The sequence below is a fragment of the Miniopterus schreibersii genome, assembly GCF_964146895.1.
Source record: "Miniopterus schreibersii genome assembly, chromosome: 4".
Classification (NCBI taxonomy): Eukaryota; Metazoa; Chordata; class Mammalia; order Chiroptera; family Miniopteridae; genus Miniopterus; species Miniopterus schreibersii.
Genome location: NC_138105.1, coordinates 97,989,947 through 98,010,863, shown reverse-complemented (window position 1 = coordinate 98,010,863; position 20,917 = coordinate 97,989,947). Strand labels below are relative to the sequence as shown.

The following is a 20,917-nucleotide window of genomic DNA, read 5'->3' as shown; positions in this document are numbered from 1 at the left end:
TATTTGACATTTCTTCCAGTTGAATTGAAACAGTACCTTGATCCCGACACTGGCAAGACGCTCGCTAACACTGAAATAAGCACCGCCCGCGGGCCCCTCACCTCGGCCACCGGCACCGAGTCCCACGCGCCTCCACAAGCTTATTGCACGTCCCGTGAGCTTTTCTCCAGAAAACCCGTTTCTAAGAGGCCGGCAGAGGTCACCAATCCTGGCTCATTTGTTCCTTTTTATAAACCATGATTGAACTAGACAGTAAGTCTCTCTAGAAGGCGTCAAGAGCAGTAAGCGTCCACAAGTAACGTTTACAGACACAGCTCCATGTTCGTATCCCTTTATCACAGGGCTTAGGACACGCCTTCCCTGGTGTCCAAAAATGTGAGTTCATCAACCCTCTGCCCAGCCATTAATTTTTCAACATAGGTGAGGATTCTGAGACGCAGCTCCCATGAACCGGGTGAGAATTCAATTAGCTGGGGCCTCCCCTGCTCTGGGCAATGGTTAACAGCACCCCTGAAGCACCTCACAGAGATCTACCTTGGATTTCAGGCTTTTTCCACTTTTTAAAAAGAAGCATCTATGGCAACAAAACCCACGCAAGGCCGGATTGTGTCGTGGGGGGACTTACTTTGCCTCAAAGGGGTTAAGACAGAAAATGGAAATGGGGACATTTTGATGGCATGAAGGCAGGCTCAGGGTGGCCCTAAACTCCATGTCCACCCATCCTTTGGGAGAAGAGAGAAATACAGACACGAGGCACACCGTTTTTCTTTATGGGGAAATTCAGTTTGGTCACATTGTCAGGAAAAGATCTGCCAACACTAGTTTCTACGTTTTTTCCACTTACACGTCTCTGCGTTACAGTGGGATCGAGCGGGCTACAGGCAGCGTACACCCCCTTTGCCTACACCTTTGAATGTTGACAGACTGGAAACACAATCTCTGTTACACGAACTATTAAATGTGAAACTACCACAGGTGATGTAAACAGTGGTCCACGGGGTCCTTATCTCCAAACAGGGCAAAATGGGACACACACCCTTCAGGTAAAATTCGTTTAGTCACTGGTTTACATCCATATTATGTCCGCATCTTTCCAATGGGATCTATAAGGGTGGTCGGAAAAGACACGTGGGGGCTGGAACTGTGCTCTCACTTCTAAACACTGTCAGGCAAACCAGAATCAGCCCAGTCACACAGCACCGGTTACCCCTCCTACACGTGACATCTGTACCTTTCAGCTACCTGATTACCTGACATAAATAATCAAATATCAAGTCATAAGAATGTAAAACAGAATAAATTTGAAAGTCAACCACAGACATCCACAAGCGAGGAGCGCGCAGCTCTGGAGAGCAAGGGCAGCTGGCCACGCGTGTCTGTTGTGGGACTCTCGGGAGGTCTGTGGGGGAGGCTTCACCCTGCGAATCCCCTAAACTCATCTGCTTTGGGTTGCCCACCGCCCAAACCGGAGGCCAAATGCCCTTAATATTTACGCATCATTTTTTCTCGTTTAGCATCAGAGCTTTTGCATTTTCCCAAATCACTACCTAGATGGCCTTGCTTTGAAACATGAGTGGGATAAAAATTCAGTATTTTACCCAGGTTGCCTTTTCACTGACTGACAACTTCTTGAGCACGTACCGAACATCTATCTACTCTATGCCTCGCAGTGCTTTTGAAACTCAAGGCGAGGGCTGGAATGTTGTCTTTGAGAAACAATTACTGTGGAAGCTACAGGAAGGCCATTTCTGTTGACTGCCCCATGATTCGAAGGTGAGAGAGCCAACAGGCGTGGGTGCCAGCCCACCCAGGCGCTGTGCTGTCCGGAGCAGCCCGGCTCTGAGGGGCTGACGCAGGTCTTCAGGAGGTCTCCGTGGGTCTTCAGGAGGTTTCTGTGGGTCTTCAGGAGGTTTCCGTGGGTCTTCAGGAGGTTTCTGTGGGTCTTCAGGAAGTTTCCATGACTGAGAGAGCCCAGGTGGACCAGGGCTTCCTAACCGAGGCCACACCGGGTCTGTGGTGGGCGGGGGGTGGCAGGGGGTCCTTCCCTACATCATAGCCCCTTGTTGAAGTACACGTGGTGTAGCTCAGGGTGGGTCTCTTGGATCTTGGCTTGCAGCTCGGCCTCCAGGCTTGTCACGGACATGGAACTGGGGTGAGGGAGGAAGGACAGTTATTACAGGGGCAGAGGTGGGAACTGGCAGGTTCTGCTGTCTCCAGGGGGGTCTTGGCTGCCCACACCAAGGTGATAAACAGGTTTAATTCCCTATCTAAGAACGGTGGGGTCACAGACAGAAGGGGTCGGGAGGGTGACAGGCGGCGTGCTGTCAGGTGGAGGGACCTGACAAAGGTCCTTCTAGAAGAGGGGGCCTCATCCAAAGCCTAGAGCACGACAGACCTCGTCCCTGCGACCTGATGACCCAGGAGCATCAGAGGCAGAAGCCAGGCGACATTTATAGAAAATCGACAGAACGCCGCTGCTCGGGCCCTAAAGTGAGATCAGGAGGCGGCGGGAGACCTGGATTTACTTATACGAAGCTGATTCATTGCCCGTGAGTCCCGGGCTCACACGGGAAGCGGGATGCGCGGGTGGCCTGGGACAAAAGTGCACCTAAGGCTCTTAGGCTAACAAGCAGGTAGGAGGGAGGGCAGCCGAGAGCAGCCGCCGTGCTGCGTGGGACGGGCGCTGTCCCGGGGGCGGGGCCTGAGTCCTAACGTGTCCGAACCACATCGAAGTTTTCATAAAAGCAAATCTGCACCAGAGTTAACCTCACTCTTAGGAAAGAAAAAACACTTTCAAATGGAGCGGGAGCAGGTAGAAAAGAGCTGGGTAGAGTCTGGCAGTTAAATGGACGTGCGCTCAGTTTCTGCCTCCAGCGGTTCCTTTAGAGACCTCGGCTTCCTTCATCTGCCTCGGCCTCAACCTCCCTGCCAATGAAATGGAGCAACAGCCCCTGCGTCTTCAGCTGGCTCTTCCGATTAAAAGTCACGATCGGTCCACGGAATAGCACATACGTACCTTTTCTGAGGAAAGAGGGCGCAGCACAGAGGCGTGGCAAACACCAAACTTAAAAAAAGAAAGAAAAATCAGAGCACGTGGACATGGCCGGCCTCTCGGGTCCCTTTCCCAGTTTACTTTTCTAGCAATCCCTTTCTCTCTTTGGAGCCTCACACACACACACACAAAATGTCCTGTTTGTATTATTTTCTTATACCAAGGGCTGCCAAAATAATTTTTTAAGAAATCAAGGAAGTAACAGGAGTTTAAACAAGAATCACGCCGACAGCCCCCAGTGGTGCAGGCTTCCCCGCACAGCTTCATCCTCACTAATTATCGGGCCCACACGCCCCGGGCGTTCTGGGATGGTCTCATTTCTACACGGGGTCCCAGGTTACCGACCCCGCGCCTCCCCCTTCGCATGCTGCATGTTTATCTTTAAAAAGGACGGCACTGGGCTCGCAGGGATTCTACTCACCAGAAGCCGACCAGCCCGACCTGAATGGGAGCGCTCATCCACGGGAACCTCTGTGTGGAGAAACACATCGTTCTGAATACTCTCTGTCTGGCTCTCAGGGGCCCCTTCTGCCGACTGGCTGGAAGGAAACCGCGTCGACGGTCCGGGTGGAACGTGGTTAGTGACACCCGGGGGGAACTGCAACACACGTGCCAGTCCCGCCTTCCTGGAGCAGCCCCCGCCCCCATATCTGTGAGTGAACACACGTGCAGAGACCAAGGGGCTCCCCACTTTTCCCCTCGCATAGAGCCCGAACGGTGCTTGGCAGGGCCCGGGCGCAGACGTCGCTATGGCTCGGTCATAACGTCCCTCCCGGCTGGGAGGCAGTGCAGCCTCGCCCGCCTGCCCGCCCGCACGGTCCGTTCCCATCTGCGGGGCAAGAGCAGGCCGAGCCCAGCCCTCCCAGCTTCGTAGTCCTTGTCCGCTTTATAAAAGCGTGTGGGTGAGGGTGCACCAGGTGACATTCATGAAGCACCCAGGACAGAGCCTGGGACGGAGCGGAAGCCCCACAAACACCCTCGCTTGTCCCCTGCGTCCCTCCCGTCTCGGTTCTAGCGGCTGCCAGTAAGGTTAAAGCTACGGCCAGAATCAAACATTTTGCCTGACACTTCTTTTTTTTAATGGAAATGACTGAGTTAGCCTTTTGGAGAGGGAGTTAGGTTTTTAGTTTTCAAAAGGAAGGAGCGGCACCGAAGCACACACTAAAGGGAGCGATGAGGTCAACCGAGGCCATGACAACAGCCGCGACCAAGCTGTGAACCGACTGTTGTGACATCAGCCAACTTAGTTAGGAGTCAGCACAAGCGGTTAGAAGATCACGATCGCAGAGCGCGCGTACCCTGGTCCCCGAAGGCTCCTCGGGTGATGGAGGACGTCGCCCAGGTTAACGTGAGGGGAGAGGGGCGCAGACTAGAGAGGAAGAGAGATGTGGTCAAGGGGAGACACCCACAGAGCCCCACCCTCAAAGGACAGCAAGGGAAGGAAACACTGCATCTTGGACGCCGGGCTCCATCTGATAGAGGATTTTCATAAGGAGATGCCAAATCCCTGTCCTCGCACGTCCCAGACAAGTGACCTCTGTGCTGGTCACAGACTTGGTGACGGGAAGGCACCCTGGGCTAACCTGCAGGCTCAGGGAACAGCTGCCTGTAACCTCCAAGGATATGCACAGAGCAAAGGCGTTGGTTTCGATGGAAAGGCTCTTGGTAATGACAAGGGTCCCGCAGAATTCAGACTTGGCCCGTGACACCCAACCTGGCTGTCGCCCCTCCTCCTGACTCCCGCTCCAGCACCCACCCTGCACGTTCACCCCTATTCTCAAATGGGACTCCAGAGGGCGTTTGAGGGCGCAGCATCCTGTGGCGGGGACCTGGGGTCTGTGGACTTCTCCTGGGGACACTCCAAGGAACGAAGGGATGCTCGAGAGCCACCGTGACACTCTTTCGCACGCTTCGTGTCAACATGTAAGACTGCTGGAGGAAGCGGCTCGGGGACTGCAATTCTCCCATGTCCCAGGGCTTCCAAGACCGACCAGGAGCGGGGGTCCCCTTTCCCTCACATGGGTTGGTGCGTCCCCAGGTAACCTCTGGGCCCAGCGGTCAGACGCGGTGCCCCCAATACCCTTCCCTCACAGCCTACACGCGTGGCTAACTTTTCTAAGAAGGTATTGCGTCGAAAGCGTGAATGAAGTTTTCACAGGTGTCTGCTTGGTTTTCCATTGGGGGCCCGTCGAGAGTGTACAGACCAATGCACACGCCTGTTAGGACATTTAGGGTTTGGGAAGCGTTTGGTCTGTGACCGTGTCCTTCTTCCAAAGCTGTTTGCGTGTCCCCGTGATGTCACAGTTCTGTCTCTAAGACCCACGATAACCCAGCCCAGCCCACCTGCCCCTCCCGTGAGCAGCCTGACCCTGTCCTCCGGGCAGAGCTAACGGGGCCACTTTCCAAGCAGCCTGAGCCGAACGAGTCCCCTGTCCCACCGTCTCCTGCTTGTCGCAAGGACCGGAGCAGTGAGGCGAACGTGCAAACGACCGCATTACATCCTGGAAGCTGCACCAAGACTGCGCTGCGATTTCCTGGTTACAGCTTCGTCCTGCAACGTTTCCAGGCCTCGAGGGGAGGCAGTTGAGAGACTAGCCAATTACTAGATATGCGCTCCAAAGAAAAAGAAACTGGGGCACTAAATTCACTGTTTCACGAAGCTACCTCAAAATTACTGTTTTCATTAAAAAAAAAAAAAAAAAGTTTATTGATTTCAGAGAGAGGAAAGGAGAGGGGGAGATGGAAACATCAATGATGAGAGTCATTGGTCAGCTGCCTCCTGCACGCCCCCCGCTGGGGATCGAGCCCGAAACCCGGGCACGTGCCCTGGCCAGGAATCAAACTGTGATCTCCTGGTTCATGGGTTGACGCTCAACCACTGAGCCACGCCAGCCGGGATATTTTTTTTTGTTTCCGATAGTGTGGACAGGGACTTGTGATTTCCAGATTCACACCCCCTCATTGTTATTACCTAACTAAAGTGAAGTATCACTTAACTATAATCTCTCGAGAGACGTGGGCAGCCGTTTTCACTTACGGGAGCTTTCTCAACTATCTGAGACTAGAGATAAAATGTTCCTGGAAAGATCTTTTTATTTACGTAAGTGCCCAAGTGGCCCTGGCCTTCAGATTCTCTCCTCTCGATTTCTGTGGGAAAATCCTGAATGGGCTGAGGTGTGGAGAGGAACCTGAAGGACCGAGACAGTGACAGACAGAGCGTCTTACCTTCAGAAATGCTTTCTTTTCCAAGGTGTTCATGATGAACGGAGGGATGGCTGGAAGAAAGGCAGGCCCACTTAAGTCTTTACTTCAGCTCACATCCCCCCCCCCCCAACAGTTTGACAAAAGGCTTAGGTCACTTTTAGGCTATTTTCACATGGGCAGAGTAAAACTATTTGCAATAATTTTTTAAAATACTTTAGGATTGAAAAAACAAACAAAACAAAACCCATTGTTCCCATTCTCTAGATTTTTGAAAAATAATGTAATTGCTCTTTTCCAGCCAGAAAGTTCTATGATCTTGAAGAGAACTTTACATTTAACTTTAAATATGAGCAGCGCCAACATCAGGAACTCTGCCTCCTGTGCCAATAAAACACATGCAGCCCCCGGGGAGGGGGGCAGGCGTGTGGGGTAGAGATTAAGACTCCGCCTGAGGCAGGCAGGCCTCTTGCTAGCTGGATGACCCTGGGAGGGTCACCTCACTTCTCTGAGCCTCAGTTCTGCTTTTCTCACCTATAAAGGAGCCTGATTTCTTTGGTTCCCTGACGCATAAACGCTTGCTCAGTCTGTGTCTGTGGAATGAAGGAATGGATGGGTGGACGAATCACGGTCATACTAACCCATGCCGGGCACGGCCATGAGAATCCTGGAGACGACCACTTGGGCGATGGCTTGTTTCGCAGCGTGCGCCGACTCACCCAAGCGGGTCCCGTTTTCATCCGTCACGGGAATGCCGACTTTGAGTTCCCTACGGAGCAAGACACATGCCAAGCTGTTCACAGACGCCCGCGGGAAACGGCTGGAAAGATCAAGTCCCCACCTAATCCGATTGCCCACTCGGGAGTCCTTTTGGGCACGAGCAAGTCTCCTTTTGCAAACCATGAGCAAGTTTAATCCTCGCGCAAGAGGCACAGATAGGTAAAATAACCCAGCAACTTTGTACTTAAAAAAGGGGTAGCAATTTTAATGAAAATGTGACTCAAAGGGTGACTATGCTAACTTAAGAGTAAGGGTGATTTTTATGCTCATGTGCAAATTTGAGCGACTGTCCAAATGAGGGGCGGATCTAGCAGGTGGCTGTGCTGAGTGACCTCCAAGGGCCCCGGAGGAGTCGCCAGCGGGCAAATGCCTTTCTAATTCTTTTCCCTCCTTGAATTTTTGCCAGTCCTAAAAAGATACGTCCAGAGATATAGACTAATACTATCTTAAACGCCAAAAGAAAATTCTGGGGGAAAAAGACTTATTTAAAGAACAAACTTGCCTAGCCCTGGGACAACTAGACCTAAGTGTGAGGTACATGCTTTCCAACTTTTAAAAATATATCTTTATTGATTTCAGAGAGAGGAAAGGAGAGGGAGAGATAGAAACATCAATGATGAGACAGTCACTGACTGGCTGCCTCCTGCACGCCCCCGACTGGGGATCGAGCCCACAACCCAGGCATGTGCCCTGACCGGGAATTGAACCCCGATCGCTGGATCCTAGGTCGATGCTCAACTGCGGAGCCACGCCCGGCTGGGCTCCAACATTTTATTATACAGAAGTAGAAAAGGTATTCTGACCTTCTGCCCCCAGCCTGCCCCAGTCATCAGCTCAGTGGACCCCTCCCACCCCCAACTCCAGGTTATTCTAATGCAAATCCCCAATCCCATACGATTTTATCTGTACAAGTTAAAATAATTTTTAGAGGTTTCAATGAAACTAATTCTTACGAGAATCTTACTACTCCTGTCAAGCACATGCCGTTTCTGGATGTGTCTGTGTCTTACCTTTGCCTCATTAGTGGAATATTGATGCAATTAGCAGCGGCCACCGCGGCAAAGGGCACGAAGCGTCCTATGAGTGGCGACATGTGCTGCAGAAGAGAATTACGAAAGCATGACCTAACTCTCCCTGGAGTCCTGAATGGCAGTGCTCATTGCTTCTCGAAAACTGCTGAAAATGCAGAGTCCTGTTTATAGGGAAACTCAGGCCGGGAGGACTTGCACAACCTACTTCCCAGTGGTATTTTTAGATTTCTGGCTGGGTGTATGAGACTCTTAAGACACTGTGGCAGCTTAGTGCGGTTGACGGAGAGGGGCTTCGAGGGTCTTGGGGTCAGGTGCTGGCTCGTCCCCTCCTCAGAGGTGTGGCCTGAGGCCTGCTGCCTGCACAGCCTCTGGCAGGTGAGCCTTTAGCACTTAACTTAGCACTAAGCACAGCGTCAGGCACAGACCAGGGTCTCGGCTATGGGTGACCCCCTTCCCCAGGAAGCTGTAATTAAAACATGCGAAGAGAAGGACCGTGATAAGAAAGTCACAGGGCTTCACTGTTCTGAGAAGTAAGGGGGGACTCAGAGCCAGGCATATGAGAAGCAGGTACAAAGCTTTCCCGTGGGGATAAAAATCCGAGCACCTTGGTCAGGGCGTTGAGTCCCAGAGCGGTCGCCACAGCGCCGGTTGTCGCAGACACGTAAGCTGTTCCCAGTTCACTGAAAAGGAAAAGAGCAGCACACATGTAACGGGGGAGTGTCAGGAAACCCTGGTCCTTTTTTATTTTAAGAAATAACAAGAACGTGGGAAAGGGCATGATTAAGAATGGAGAGCCCACAAAACCACTTCACGATCACTGCGCAGGTGGAGAAACGCAGAGAAAAGGCAGGCAGGCCCGTACACGGGGGAGTCGGCACGCGGGCCTAATGTGGGCCTAACGCAGCCGAACGTGGAGACGCGTGGGGCAGGCACGAGCCGGGCGGGGGAGGGGGGGGCAGGGAGGACGCGACAAATTTGGGAAAACGCATATTGGCCTACATGTCTGTGCCACATTCGCTTAAATAAGAAAAACTTTCAAAATATTAATATACACGCTGAAAGTAAAAATGCAATGCTGTTCTTCTGAAAGCGGTATCTTAGTTTATAAACATTTGAAAAGTCTCCCGTTCGAATCAGAATTAAGCCCAAGCAATTCTGTCCTGTTTAGAAATGCGTTTCAGTTCAGGGCTGGACTCACGGCAGGTGTGGCAGACACTGCGGGTTGCAGAGCCCACACCCTTTGCTGTGTGTGTCCAACGGAAGTGTTGGACAGGTTATGCTGAAGTTCCGGCTAACCGGGCACTCCGGCCCGTCTAAAGCTTTCTCTCAGGGAGGCACAATTTTAAACCCATTCACTTTCTTTCTGGCTCCATCCATGACCCATGCTTAAGACCCAGCAGCTATAAAAGCCCCGTGGCCTCCGCAGAGGTCGCACTGTGGATGCCTCTGCTTATGGCATCGGCAGTCCGTCCACCTGGTCGCGGCAGGCCGGGCTCGAGCCCGCCACTGTGTTCTGCGGGGAGAGAGCCGAGGGGGGAGGACCTGTCTTCCCGCAGCGCCTCTGACAGCATCGCGGTGTCTGAGCGTCAGGCTGCAGGGGAAGGGCCGCAGCTGGAAGACACGCTCCACAGGAGACTGTTTCAGTCAGGAGAGCACCCCGCCAGGCCGACTGCGGGAGAGGCGCCGGTGGCCGCGCGGAGCCTTGCTTACTTCACAGTGAGGGGCGCGTCTCCGCTCCGGTTGGTGTAGTTGACCACGGCGTTGAAGGACTGGTTGACCCACTGCCAGAACAGCACGGCCGGCGTGCTCCTGAAACAGAGCGCGCGGTCAGCGCCGCACCGCCTGCGGCCTGGCGCTGTGCAGGGCGGAGCCGCGGGCCCAGGGACCAGAGGGGAGGTGGCCCGGAGACGGGAGCACGCCGGGCGACGGTTATCATTCCCGCCCCTCAGTCTCTGCACTCGGTAGGTGCAGGCGACACCGAGCCCAGAGGGTCACGGCGAGGACGGAGCTAACTTACTTCCACTTGACCTTAAACCTGCAGAGAGCCTGGCACAGAGCAGGCTCCCGGTAGATGTCAGGCCCTTCTCTTGGTGGCAGGAAAGCAGGCTGAGCAGTCGGGGCCCCTCCCGCCTGCACCCCCACGGCCGCCCGCGCACGCCTGCACCCATGTCACGTGAGTGCGTGGAGAGGGGAGCTCGCGGAGACTCTGGTTTTCTCCCTCTATATCATTTTCTTCTGGGTCTAAGCTTTAGGGAAAAAAGTTCAACCTCCTTTTGAACAAGAGAGAGCGAGGGGAAAGGTGCTGCTAAGCCCTGGCGCTGCCTCCGTACAGAATGGAGCTCAGCATGAAATCATTTATTTCAGTAACGTCGTCCGCATACAACAGTCTACCCTGAGCTTCTGTAACACAAGCGAACCGCTGTCCCCTTGCCACCGCTCACCTGTAAAATGTCATCATACAGCCTGTGATGGTCATGTTCATGGGCACCTGGGCCGACATCCGTCCGATCAAAACCATCTTCTCTCCGGTGTCGGGGTGGAAAGCTGAATCATAGATGTACTTCGCTCGCCACAATTCATTCTCCGTGAGACCTGCAGGGACAACGCCTTGCCTACGGAAAGGACAGCAAACACCACAGCCGTGGCTCGTTTCAGACGCCTCACCGGCGGTCGAGATCGGCAGGGAGAGAGCTTTCAGGTTTACACTTAAAACCACCGCCCTGCCCGGCCGGGTGTGGCTCAGCGGTTGAGCTTCGACCTAGGATCCAGGCGATCGGGGTTCGATTCCCAGTCAGGGCACATGCCCGGGTTGTGGGCTTGATCAATGACTCTCTTATCACTGATGTTTCTCTCTCTCTCCCCCCTCTCCTTTCCTCTGTCTGAAATCTATAAAGATATATTTAAAAAACAAAAAACCCCACCGCCGCGATGAGTCCATTACAGTCAGTGAAAACTGAGTGACGCAGAGGACAGTAAACACTTAACGTGAACATTCCCAACCCGTGCCTCAAATGGTCTGTAATTTGGAAAAATCAAAACACCCCTTGTACAGCAAGGAAGCAGTGAACTTCGACATGCTCATTGTTTTAAATGACATATTTAAAAATGTACTTTGAACTTTGCAAACTCTAAAATATTTTTAACCAATTAGACAAAAGCCGGGGCAATCGAGGATAGGAATGCATTTTTATACGTGTAGTTTGAAAACCTTATTTTTATCTCCTTATCAAAGAAACACATATTCATTGCTAGAAATTTAGAAGATACGGACATTGGCTCCAGCGGCTGAAACCATCGGAGCCTCCGCCTACTCGGCACAGCTGGCGGTGTTTGGTGAGGGCACTTTCCATCCCGTCTAAGGACATGTTTGTTCAAAGGCGTCGCACCAGACCTGCTGTCTATAACCCCCATTTTATTCAATAGCATTTTGTAAACATTTATCTACATCTTTATTATTATTATTTTTAATCCTCACTGGAGGATATTTTTTTCCATTAATTTTTCAGAGAGAGTGAAAGCGGGGGGGGGGGGGGGGGGAAGAAACATGGATGTGAGAGAGACGCATTGACTGACTGCCTCCTGCACGCACCCTGACGTGCTGGGGATTGAGCCTGCAACCCAGGTACATGCCCCTGACTAGAATCGGACCCGGGACCCTTCAGTCCGCAGGCCGATGCTCTAACCACTGAGCCAAGCCAGCCAGGGCTGTCTGCATCTTCAAATATTCTTCTGTCTCAACTATCCTGGGTTGAATAGTGCCCCTTTCCCCCCAAATCACGTCCACCTGGAATCTCAGAATGCGACTTCATTTGGAAACAGAGTCTTTGCAGATGTCACCAGTTAAGATGAGGTCAGGCTAGATTAGGGGGGCCCTGAATGTAAGGACAGAGCCCTTACAGGACAGCCATGCGCAGCTGCACAAACACGGCCGTGGACGGCAGAGAGCTAGTGACGCAGCTGCACAAACACGGCCGTGGACGGCAGAGAGCTAGTGACGCAGCCACACGCCAGGGACACCTAGAGCCACCACAAGCCAGAGGAAGGGAGGAGTCTGCCCCAGAGCCTCAGGGGGGCACCGCCCTGCCCACACCTTGATTTCAGCCGGGGAGCCTCTGGAGCGGTGGGACAACACATTTCTGTTGTTTTAGGCCCCTCGGTTTGCGGCTCTTTGTTACATCAGCCACAGGAAACTGGTGCATCATACTTTTAAATATGACCGTAAAATAGTGTATTTTACCAGCCCCCTACTGCTGGGGATTTTAACTGTTTGTAACCTTTCCCATTTGTAAAGGGTGAGAAAGTAAAACCCTCATAAACAAGTCTACCCCCACTTCCAAGATTATGCAGAAACAGGCGCATCTGCTGAGACAGACGCCACGTAAGCTATTAGAGCGTGAAATGTCCTCTGTCCTTCCCCCTGTGTCTGTCAGCAGCAGCAGTATTATTTAGGTGGCGCGTGTGCATACTCTACACACTGCGGGCGATTCCGTTACCCGTGTCATCTGCCGTCCTGAAACTTTCATTTTTACGCAGTCAGGTGGGAACAAATGCAGCTTCTGCCCAGAAAGGCCTGACCCACTCTGAGGTCACACGGTGTTCACTATAGTTCATCTCAAGCAACCAGCCTCCCTCCTTCTGGGAAATTGTCTTTTGTATGATGCCGCCTCCATCTGGAGGTGGAAAGGGGCCTGGGAAGGCTGTAGAGGCAGGCGGTGGGCGAGCTGGAGAGACGGGGTGGGTGCTGCGAAAAGGGGACTCACAGGTTGGTACCTAGGAGTTGGAGGGAGGGCTGTCTTATGTTTGGGGTACTGTGACCCCTGGACACCCGTGTTAAGGGAGCACTGGGGTTAAAACATGTCTTCCTATTTCTATTCTTTTGTGTGTGTGCAAAGGATTCCATTGCAAAAAAAAAGACGTAAAGTCGTTAGTGAAGGTTTAAAGACAATAGGCCAACATGATCTACTCGCATAACCATGGATGTTACCTGTAGTCGTGCACGGTCTTCCTGGCATTCTCTAGTTGTTCGTTGGTTAGCAGGATGTTCCTGGGGTCCGTCACAGTGAAGAAATGATTGGCCCGTCCCACAAACGTGCTTTGATCCCATCGAGGCTCCCAGATGTTAATGTTCGGCGGGAGTTCTCCAGACATGGTCCTGGGCTAGGGAGGGACAAAAGCCAAGTGCCGTTCAGACTTACAGCGTCGATACACATTCAGAAACTCTACCGTCTCGCTGAGCTCCAAGTAAAGATGCCTGTGCGCTCCCACTTCCAAAAATAATTCTGCTATTAGCAGCAGAGAGATCATCTAAACCCAGAGCTAACTGTGTCCATAAATCTCAACCAAATTTCAGTAATTCCCCGTGTGTCTTTTTATAACTCTGTGGCAGTTCATCATTCCTTGCTTTTGGGAACCCAGAGATACTCAAGAGAAACTAGAAATAGGAAAAGTTAAAAATAACATCCACAGCAGCAGGGTCTCATGTTTGAAACCCTTCTTCTGGGAGAAACAATCATCAACCTACTACTGCACTCTGGTTGAACTGTCCCTTATTTCTACCACTGGAAGGGACTAAACCACCTCGTGGGAGGGCAGTGAAGTCCCTGGGGCAGTGGGGTAGCTTCCCTGAAGTCTGGTTCACGGGAAGGAGCGCAGCATCCCAGGCCTGGTGGCCCCGGACCTGCCGGACCTGCCGCCTCCCCTCCGCCAGCACAGGTTGAAATTGGTGGAAGATCAGACCCCTTTGCGGAGAGGTGTCCTTGAGCACCCTGCAGTCCTCACAGTACCTCACCACAGTGAACGGTGACAGCTGAGTCAACGTGAAGGCCCTACTGGCTTTTTTGATGGGTTCACAAACCAGGCAGCCCCCCCCCCAGCAAGCAGAGAAGGGCCCCCAGGGGCCGTGCCCAGCAGGAGGAAGAGTAGGCCACGGGAGAGGGGCCCAGGAAAGGCAGGAGGAGCTCATCCCCCCCGGGGCTGGAAAGGGGCCAGTGGGGCGATGACCTCACAGGGGCCGGCCAGAAAATTCCAGACGGAGCAGGTAGGAGGGCGTTCCCGGGGAAGGTCCAACGGGCAGTTAGGCCAGGTATTAAGTTTTGGTTTGGGGCCGTGGGCTTAGCCCGAGTGACTCCATCTTGAGCTGTGGCTCCTTTCCAACACAGTCCTACAACAGGCACTTCTCAGCGAGGAACTTCGGGGAGGCCGGGCTTCGTGATGCTACTCGGGACAGCACGAGTGATCACGGAGCCACAGCGGGCCCAAAGAATTCAGAGGACAAGGCGTCTGTCCTCCGAGGCAGACGTGCAAGGCTCAGGGACAGTGCCACCCCCCCAGGGATGGGCTGCACAGGACACCAAGAGTGTGTCCAGGAACGTGCAGGTGAGTTCGTAGCTTGATGACACCTGTCGCAGGTGAGAGAGACCACCAGGGGACAGGAAGACATCTGTGGGGAGGCCATTCTCTTTGCCACGTTTAGCTGAGGCTCCGACAGGGACGCAGAACCACGTCAGGGATTCAGAGGCCGTGAGAGAGGGAGCGTGGTGGCCGCAGAGCCGCAGCGGGCGGCAGGGACAGCCTCCCCGGGACGAGCTTACTGACCGGCTACCAGCTGGGTTAGAAACTGCAGGAGGTCAACAGCAAAACGTTTTGCTTTACACATCATATCGGCAGATTTTTGACACTCAACAGGTTCAGTTTTGGGGTTTATTTTTTTTAGTATATTTTTATTGATTTGAAAGAGAGAGGGAGACCGAGAGAGAGAAACAGAAACATCGAAGAGAGAGACACATCGACTGGCTGCCTCCTGCAGGGCCCTCTCCGGGGATCGAGCCTGAAACCTGGGCATGTGCCCTGCCCGGGAATCGAACTGTGACCTCCTGGTGCACGGGTCAGACCACGCTCAACCACTGAGCCACACTGGTCGGGCAACAGGTCCAGTTTTCATGGTCTGAAGGTAATGACAGGCTGGGGGTGCAGAGGAGTGAAGGAGGCTGTAGATTCCAGAGCAGAGGTGTTAGAGGGGAGTGACTGTGAAAGGAGGTCTCTCTGATACTGAAACATGGGCGTACCTCGTTTCACTGAGCCTCGGCTGGTTTACAAATTGAAGGTTGCTGGCAGCCCCGGGTGGAGTAAGCCGACGAGCCCCATTATTCCAATAGCGTTTGCTCCCTTTCAGTCTCGGTGCCACAGTTTGGTAATTCTCACAACAGTTCAAGCTTTCTCATTACTATTATATTTGTTATGTGATCTCTGATCAGTGATCTCTGCTGCCGTTACTGTAATTGTTTCGGGGCACCGTGAACCGCACCCGTAAAGGGTGGCGAACCTAATGGATAAATGCTGCGTGTGCTCTGACTGCCCCACCCACTGGCCGTTCCCTCCGTCGCTGTCTCTCTCCCTTTGCTGGGGCCTCCCTGCTCCCCAGACACAACAATAGTGTAATTAGGGTGACTGATCACCTACAACGGCCTCTAAGTGTTCAAGCCCAAGGAAGAGTCAGCCGTCTCTCACTTTAAACCTCTCACTTTGAGCAGTGGCTGGAGCTGGGGCTTTCTCCAGGTCACTTTTAAACTACACCCCTATCTTCATGAACCACCCTGGGGGCGTTAGTGGCTTCCTTCAGGGTTAGATATCACACAGTCCCCACACAGCCATGCAAGGGCGAGGACCGCCAGGCTTTCTGCCCGTGGGCCACCTCCACCCACAGCAGCCTTCAGGGCTGGAGAGCAGTCAGCTCCAGTCAACAGCAATCTGCTTAGTTTCTAAATAAGTTTACAGAACCGACTGGTTAGGTGAATGTGAGTTTCTGGCTCCAGCGGCGCCTCCCTACCTGCCCTGGGATTTGAAGTCCTTGGATGGAGGTGACCAGGGGAGGGCTGTGCCATGGAGGCAACAGGTCTGAGTTCAAATCCTGGCCCCACTGATGACTCGTGACCGGGCAGACACTACCCTGCAGCTCCAGGTCTCTGTACTTTTATCAGCAAAGCTAGGACATTGCCCAATAATATTCACTAACATCTAATAACGACTTACTCTAAGAGCTGGCCTCATGTTATCTCATCTAACCCTCCTAACAGTTCACTTACAAGGGCCATTAGCTAAGTTGCTCAAGTAAGTGTCGGTGCCAAAATGTGAACCTCAGACCTCAGCTGCCGGGCTCCAGAATCCCTGCTCCCTGGAGAGGTGGCTGTGACCAAAAAAGTATCTCCCGGGAAATCCTGAGTCAACAGCTGTGTGGGGCCTGGGAATCTGATCTTTAAGAAGTATATCAGGGGTACCCAATGATTGGTTAAGTTTGGCAAACACTATGTTTGAAAGAATATAAAAATTATAAATAAGTCATAACCAAATTCCCTAGCAGTTAAGGGAAGATTCTTACCTTAGGGACGATATACCTATTTAGGTGACGCCACGGCCATTCACGCTGGCGGCCGGGCCTGTTCTTCCTGGCTGGTTCCTGCCCTGTGGCCCGGAGCCCCGAGTGCCTCCTACCCTGACAACCCAAAGGGTCAGAACTGGACCCCAACCTTGGGAGTCTGGATTGCTGTCCTGATTCTGTCCCTTCCTGTCTAGGCATGTCCCTGGGCGAGTCACTTCCCCTCTCTGAGCCTCAATTTTCCCATCTGTGAGATGGAGGTCAGAGTTGGCTCACGCAGCTGGTAGGGTTCGCCAGCTGCGATGTACACGAGGGCTGTTTATGAACCTTGGCCAGCTGTGAACTGCAGAGGCAGGATCATCACTAACAGGCCAGGTCTCCAGGAGCGGGAGCTTTCGTCCTCAGTGGCTGAAGTCCAGTCCATCAGTGCAGTGGCTGGGGTGGGGGTGGGGTGAGGGAGGAATGGAATGGAGCTTCCCTGCCTGAGCAAGTCGAAAGGTGATCAGAAATGTCTAAGAAAAAGAACTTTTCCCTAAGATGAACTTCATTCCAAACTTTTAGCTACATGCAAGGAAACTGCTTCACTGCTGGAAAAAAAAAAAAAGAATTTTCCAAAATTTCACAGAAAATAAGTTAGCAGGGAATGTGCTTTATCAGGGACTTAGTAACAAAGACCTTTAACCCTGGCTAAAGATTAACAATGACCATTAAGGCATTAAACTGGAAACTCGGTTAAAACAGCCACGGCCTGAAAGAGCTAAGAAAAAGCCTGGGTGCCCTGGTTTACCTAGTTAGGGCAGGCAGGTGGGGAGCACTGTCTAGGTCACTGTAGCAGGGACGTGACTGAGTGCCCCTTACATGCAGGCCCTGGGCTTGCCCTGCGTTGTTAGATTGCTAAGTCCTTGCTCCAGCCCTTTTTGAAACTTCCCCGTTTTGTAGTTACTCAGAGAAGCCAAGTTCCACGCCCCACATGACACAGCCTGGAGGTGGCCGCTCTGCCCGACTCTGTACCGCACTCCTGACCCCCGGGGTGTGTCTCCCGGGTGATGTGTCTGCCAAGGAGCCTGGACAGCAAATCTCCTGACTTGTTGGCTTTGGGCAGCTGACCCGCAGGCTGCATTCCTTCCTTGTGGGCGTGGCCTCAGCGAGGCCGACTCTAGGCCAGGGAGCTGGGCCGCGTGCAAAGTCTCACACTCTCTCGGGGCGATCGCACTCAGCACTGGCTTGCACACCCACCCGTTCCTGGGAGAGGTCTGCATGGAGAGGGGGTCCTGTCTCGAATCGGGAAGGCAGGGAGAATTACTGCCTTCCGCCTGCCTCCCCCCACTTCCTACCCCACCCCACCCCACCACGCAAACCCCACCCTTTTGTTAACTTTAAAACACCCGGGTCAAAACACGACCCTTGTCCATCTTTCAGTCCTCAAGATCAAGTCTGGTGTGGGTTTCTTAATATCTCAGGATGGGTGAAGTTCTTATTCATAAAATATAAAAATAAAAACTCCTAGCCCTGGCCGGTGTGGCTCCGTGGTCAGAGCGTCCACCCTCTTACTGGAGGGTCTCAGGTTCAATTACCAGGCAAGGGCACGTACCTGGGTTGCAGGTTAGATTCCCAGCCCCCGTCGGGGGGTGCACGGGAGCCAACCAACCCATGTGTCTCTCTCACATCAGTGTTTCTCTCCCTCTCTCTCCTCCCCCCTACCGTCCTCTCTCTAAAAATCATTGGGAAAAACTATCCTCGGGTGAAGATTAAAAAAATAATCACCATAATAAGTTCTATTGATTTCTACTTGAGGTGGCGGCAGTGGCCTGTAAAAATGATAAAATGTTACCAATCTGTAACATTTCCGACATACTCGACTGAGCCTTTACCCACTTCAAAGAATAAACTCACAGATTATATAATCTGTCTAGGAAAAGATTCTACAAATTAACAGTAGTTAACTAAAAACCGAATAACTTTGAACTTCTTATAATTAAGCGTAGACTTGTTACATATCCAAACTTAATTTTTCACTTTCTAGGCTAGCTTGCACAGTCAATATATTTTTTTTAAAGACTTATTTATGGCTGCTGACTTTTTCACCTTGGACCTCAAGTGCAAGCTTCCCCCCGTGATTATACCCAGCTGAGCGCCTCTCTGGGCGGCAGGGAGCAGAGAAGGTGGTCTGCTCTCCAGCCTCCGCCGCCCCGGCTGTCCTCTCAGCTATCTTTGCTGGAAGTGGGGATGTGGGAGGGATGTCCCCTCCCTGTTGGCACCTTCCTGTACCCATCCACATGGGACTTCAGAAAACTTTTAAGAGCATTACAAATATTTTACCGCTGCTGAATCACAGCCAGCCCTGCTACACAGGCTCCTCTCTGACACCTGCAGCCACAGGTTCTGCAGGCCATGGGCCTAACAGTCCGCACACTCCCTGTAACCCAAGGGCGTGCTTAGAGCCGTGACACACTGGAGCTGGGCAAGAGCCGACGGGCCCTCCTCACCCACCATCATGTCTGCCAGCTAGGCGCCTGCAGTCCCGAGGGGGGAAGGACCTGCCTGCCCGAGGTGCTGGCACTTCTGGGCGAGCCTCCACTCCTGCAAGGGTCCAGGGTTCCCTCCCATCCTGTAAGTCTCACCGGTCAGGTCTGAGTCAGCACTGGAATAGCCGCAATGCCCCCGATTCACCTGCAGACCCTCTTTCACCTGGTCCAGTGCCTGGGACACGGCGGCAGCTCAGCAAACGGGGGATGGTCCGAGGAAGAGGAAATCTAGAGGCACCCGGGTCAAAACCTAGAAGGCGAGGCAGGAGAGAGGTTGGGACTTTTGAGAAAATTCCCCAAAAATGCCCTGCCTGTGGATTCATGCGGTGGTGGCCATAGACTGAAGTCACTGGGAGCACTGCTGAGCTGGGCATCTCGCTCAGGCACTCGACGGACATTCACCCAGGGTGCACGTGGTGAACGGGGGCAGGGGATACACAGGCGAGCAAAGACAGACACGGGCCCTGATCACGGGGCGAGAGCAGGGCGCAGGTGAACAGTGCATTTCAGGGCAAGGGAAACGCAGGGGCACGCCTAACGAAGGGTGTGCGTGAGGGGGCAATTTTAGACAGCTCAGCCCAGGGCAAGCGCCTTGGAGGAAGCAGCATGTCAGCTGGCACTCAGGTGGCCTTGCTCTACCTACTGACCGCCAGCTGTGTGACCTTGGGCAGATTACTCAACCTCTCTGAGCCACAGCTTTCTCATCTGGATTAGGAAGGCAACTCGGGTACCTCACAGCGCTGGCAGAATGGAGAAGGAAAGGCACCCAAATCACCCGCACACCCTTAGCAGGTAATGAGGTTACCGTCATTCTGACAGCGTTAGAGACCCGTGAAGGAGGGACAGAGGAGAGCATGGAAATGCAGGGTCCCCCAGGACCAGACTGTTGTCCCTCTCTTCCCTGCTGGCCGGCGAGTTCTAGGGCAGGGCCCCTGGTCTCCTCTGCGCCCAGAGCCCGCTCCCCTCCAGGAGAAGCCAAGAGGAAGGAGCATGAGGGGCGCCGGGGTCGGGGCCACCTGGTTACCTAGAAACTGTGCGCGGTGGCCGGTCCCCGCGGCAGCCATCTTGGGTACCCCCCCCCCCCCGAGTTTCGTCACACAGCCTCCAGGGACAGCGTGGCAGGGGGCGTGCGGCGCGCACGGGTGAGCCCCCTCCCACCCGGGGAGCTCGGGCCGCCGGAGTGGGGAGCTGTCAGGCAGGGGACGGCAGGATCCCCAAGGTGCAAGGACCCCTGGCCCAGGCACGCGGGGGCATGGCTGGGGGCACGTGATCTCTGAGCCCCGGGGTGTTCCTGCAGCTGGCACGCGGGCGCGCACCGCTGCCGAGCCCGCGCCTGTCCGCCAGGCGCCCCGCGCTCTTCCCACCCATCGCGGCCGCGCCGCCACCCGAGACTCACCGCTCCCCGCGGGCCGTCGCCGGTGTCACTTGCAGGACGCGATAGGCGCCGCCTCAGTCGCCCCCGGAAGCGCTTCTCCGGCCACCAAGGCAGAGCGCACAGCGCGCCCGGCTCCCGCGCAGCGCAGAGACCCCAGGCCGGCGCGGCCGTGTGCGCCTGCGCGCTGCAGCCCCGCCCCGCCTCTGAGTCACCCTGCTGTCGCCCCGCCCTCCCTCTGAGTCACCCCGCTGTCGCCCCGCCCTCCCTCTGGTCTGGGCTCCACACCTGCGTCCCCGCTTTCGCTTCTGGTTCCTCGCAGGCTCCCGTCTCCACCGTGCTCTCCGAGGTCCATACTCCCGGAGCTGTGGGGCTCTGCCCAGGCTAATGCCGTTTTCTATGTTGGTTTCCCGAGGGGCTACCCCTTACTTCAATTTCTTTATTCCCAGGGTCTTGCACAGAGTCAGCATCCGTTCACTCCCTCACCCGCTCTTTTATTCATTTAAGCCAGTGTTTCCCGAAATGTGGAGTTTGGCATCACGGGTGCTACAAAGGCGATTTTAGGTGGTACATGTGCCCCGACCT

The 20,917-nt window shown here is 53.8% G+C and overlaps 1 protein-coding gene across 4 annotated transcripts; it reads right to left on the bottom strand.

Annotated features, from left to right (window-relative positions):
• Positions 1 to 753: 753 nt before the first annotated feature.
• SFXN1 (sideroflexin 1) lies at positions 754 to 20,701 on the bottom strand. Of its 4 annotated transcripts, XR_013998675.1 has the most exons (13): positions 20,357 to 20,523; positions 19,106 to 19,210; positions 13,049 to 13,221; positions 10,506 to 10,676; positions 9,775 to 9,873; positions 8,669 to 8,744; positions 8,044 to 8,129; positions 6,895 to 7,022; positions 6,278 to 6,327; positions 4,351 to 4,421; positions 3,474 to 3,523; positions 3,017 to 3,064; positions 754 to 2,147 (listed from the first exon to the last, which is right to left on the bottom strand). XR_013998675.1 is itself a non-coding variant. In XM_081135197.1 (12 exons), exons 3-12 carry the CDS (start codon positions 13,210 to 13,212, stop codon positions 2,051 to 2,053), a joined length of 969 nt encoding a protein of 322 aa, XP_080991323.1. In that variant the 5' UTR covers positions 13,213 to 13,221; positions 19,057 to 19,210; positions 20,357 to 20,701; the 3' UTR covers positions 754 to 2,050. The 4 variants fall into 4 exon arrangements, 3 of the variants coding, with proteins under 3 accessions (XP_080991323.1, XP_080991324.1, XP_080991325.1); XM_081135197.1 differs by lacking the exon at positions 4,351 to 4,421 and having other exon boundaries at positions 19,057 to 19,210; positions 20,357 to 20,701; XM_081135198.1 differs by lacking the exon at positions 4,351 to 4,421 and having other exon boundaries at positions 20,357 to 20,510.
• Positions 20,702 to 20,917: the final 216 nt, after the last annotated feature.

Coding starts and splice junctions, on each gene's coding strand:
- SFXN1 (XM_081135197.1), bottom strand. CDS start 13,212: ATGTCTGGAGAACTCCCGCCGAACATTAACATCTGGGAGCCTCGATGG. Junction 9,874..10,505: donor TGTATGATGACATTTTACAG/GTGAGCGGTGGC, acceptor GCTCTGTTTCAG/GAGCACGCCGGCCGTGCTGT. Junction 7,023..8,043: donor ATTCCACTAATGAGGCAAAG/GTAAGACACAGA, acceptor CTTGCTCCGTAG/GGAACTCAAAGTCGGCATTC.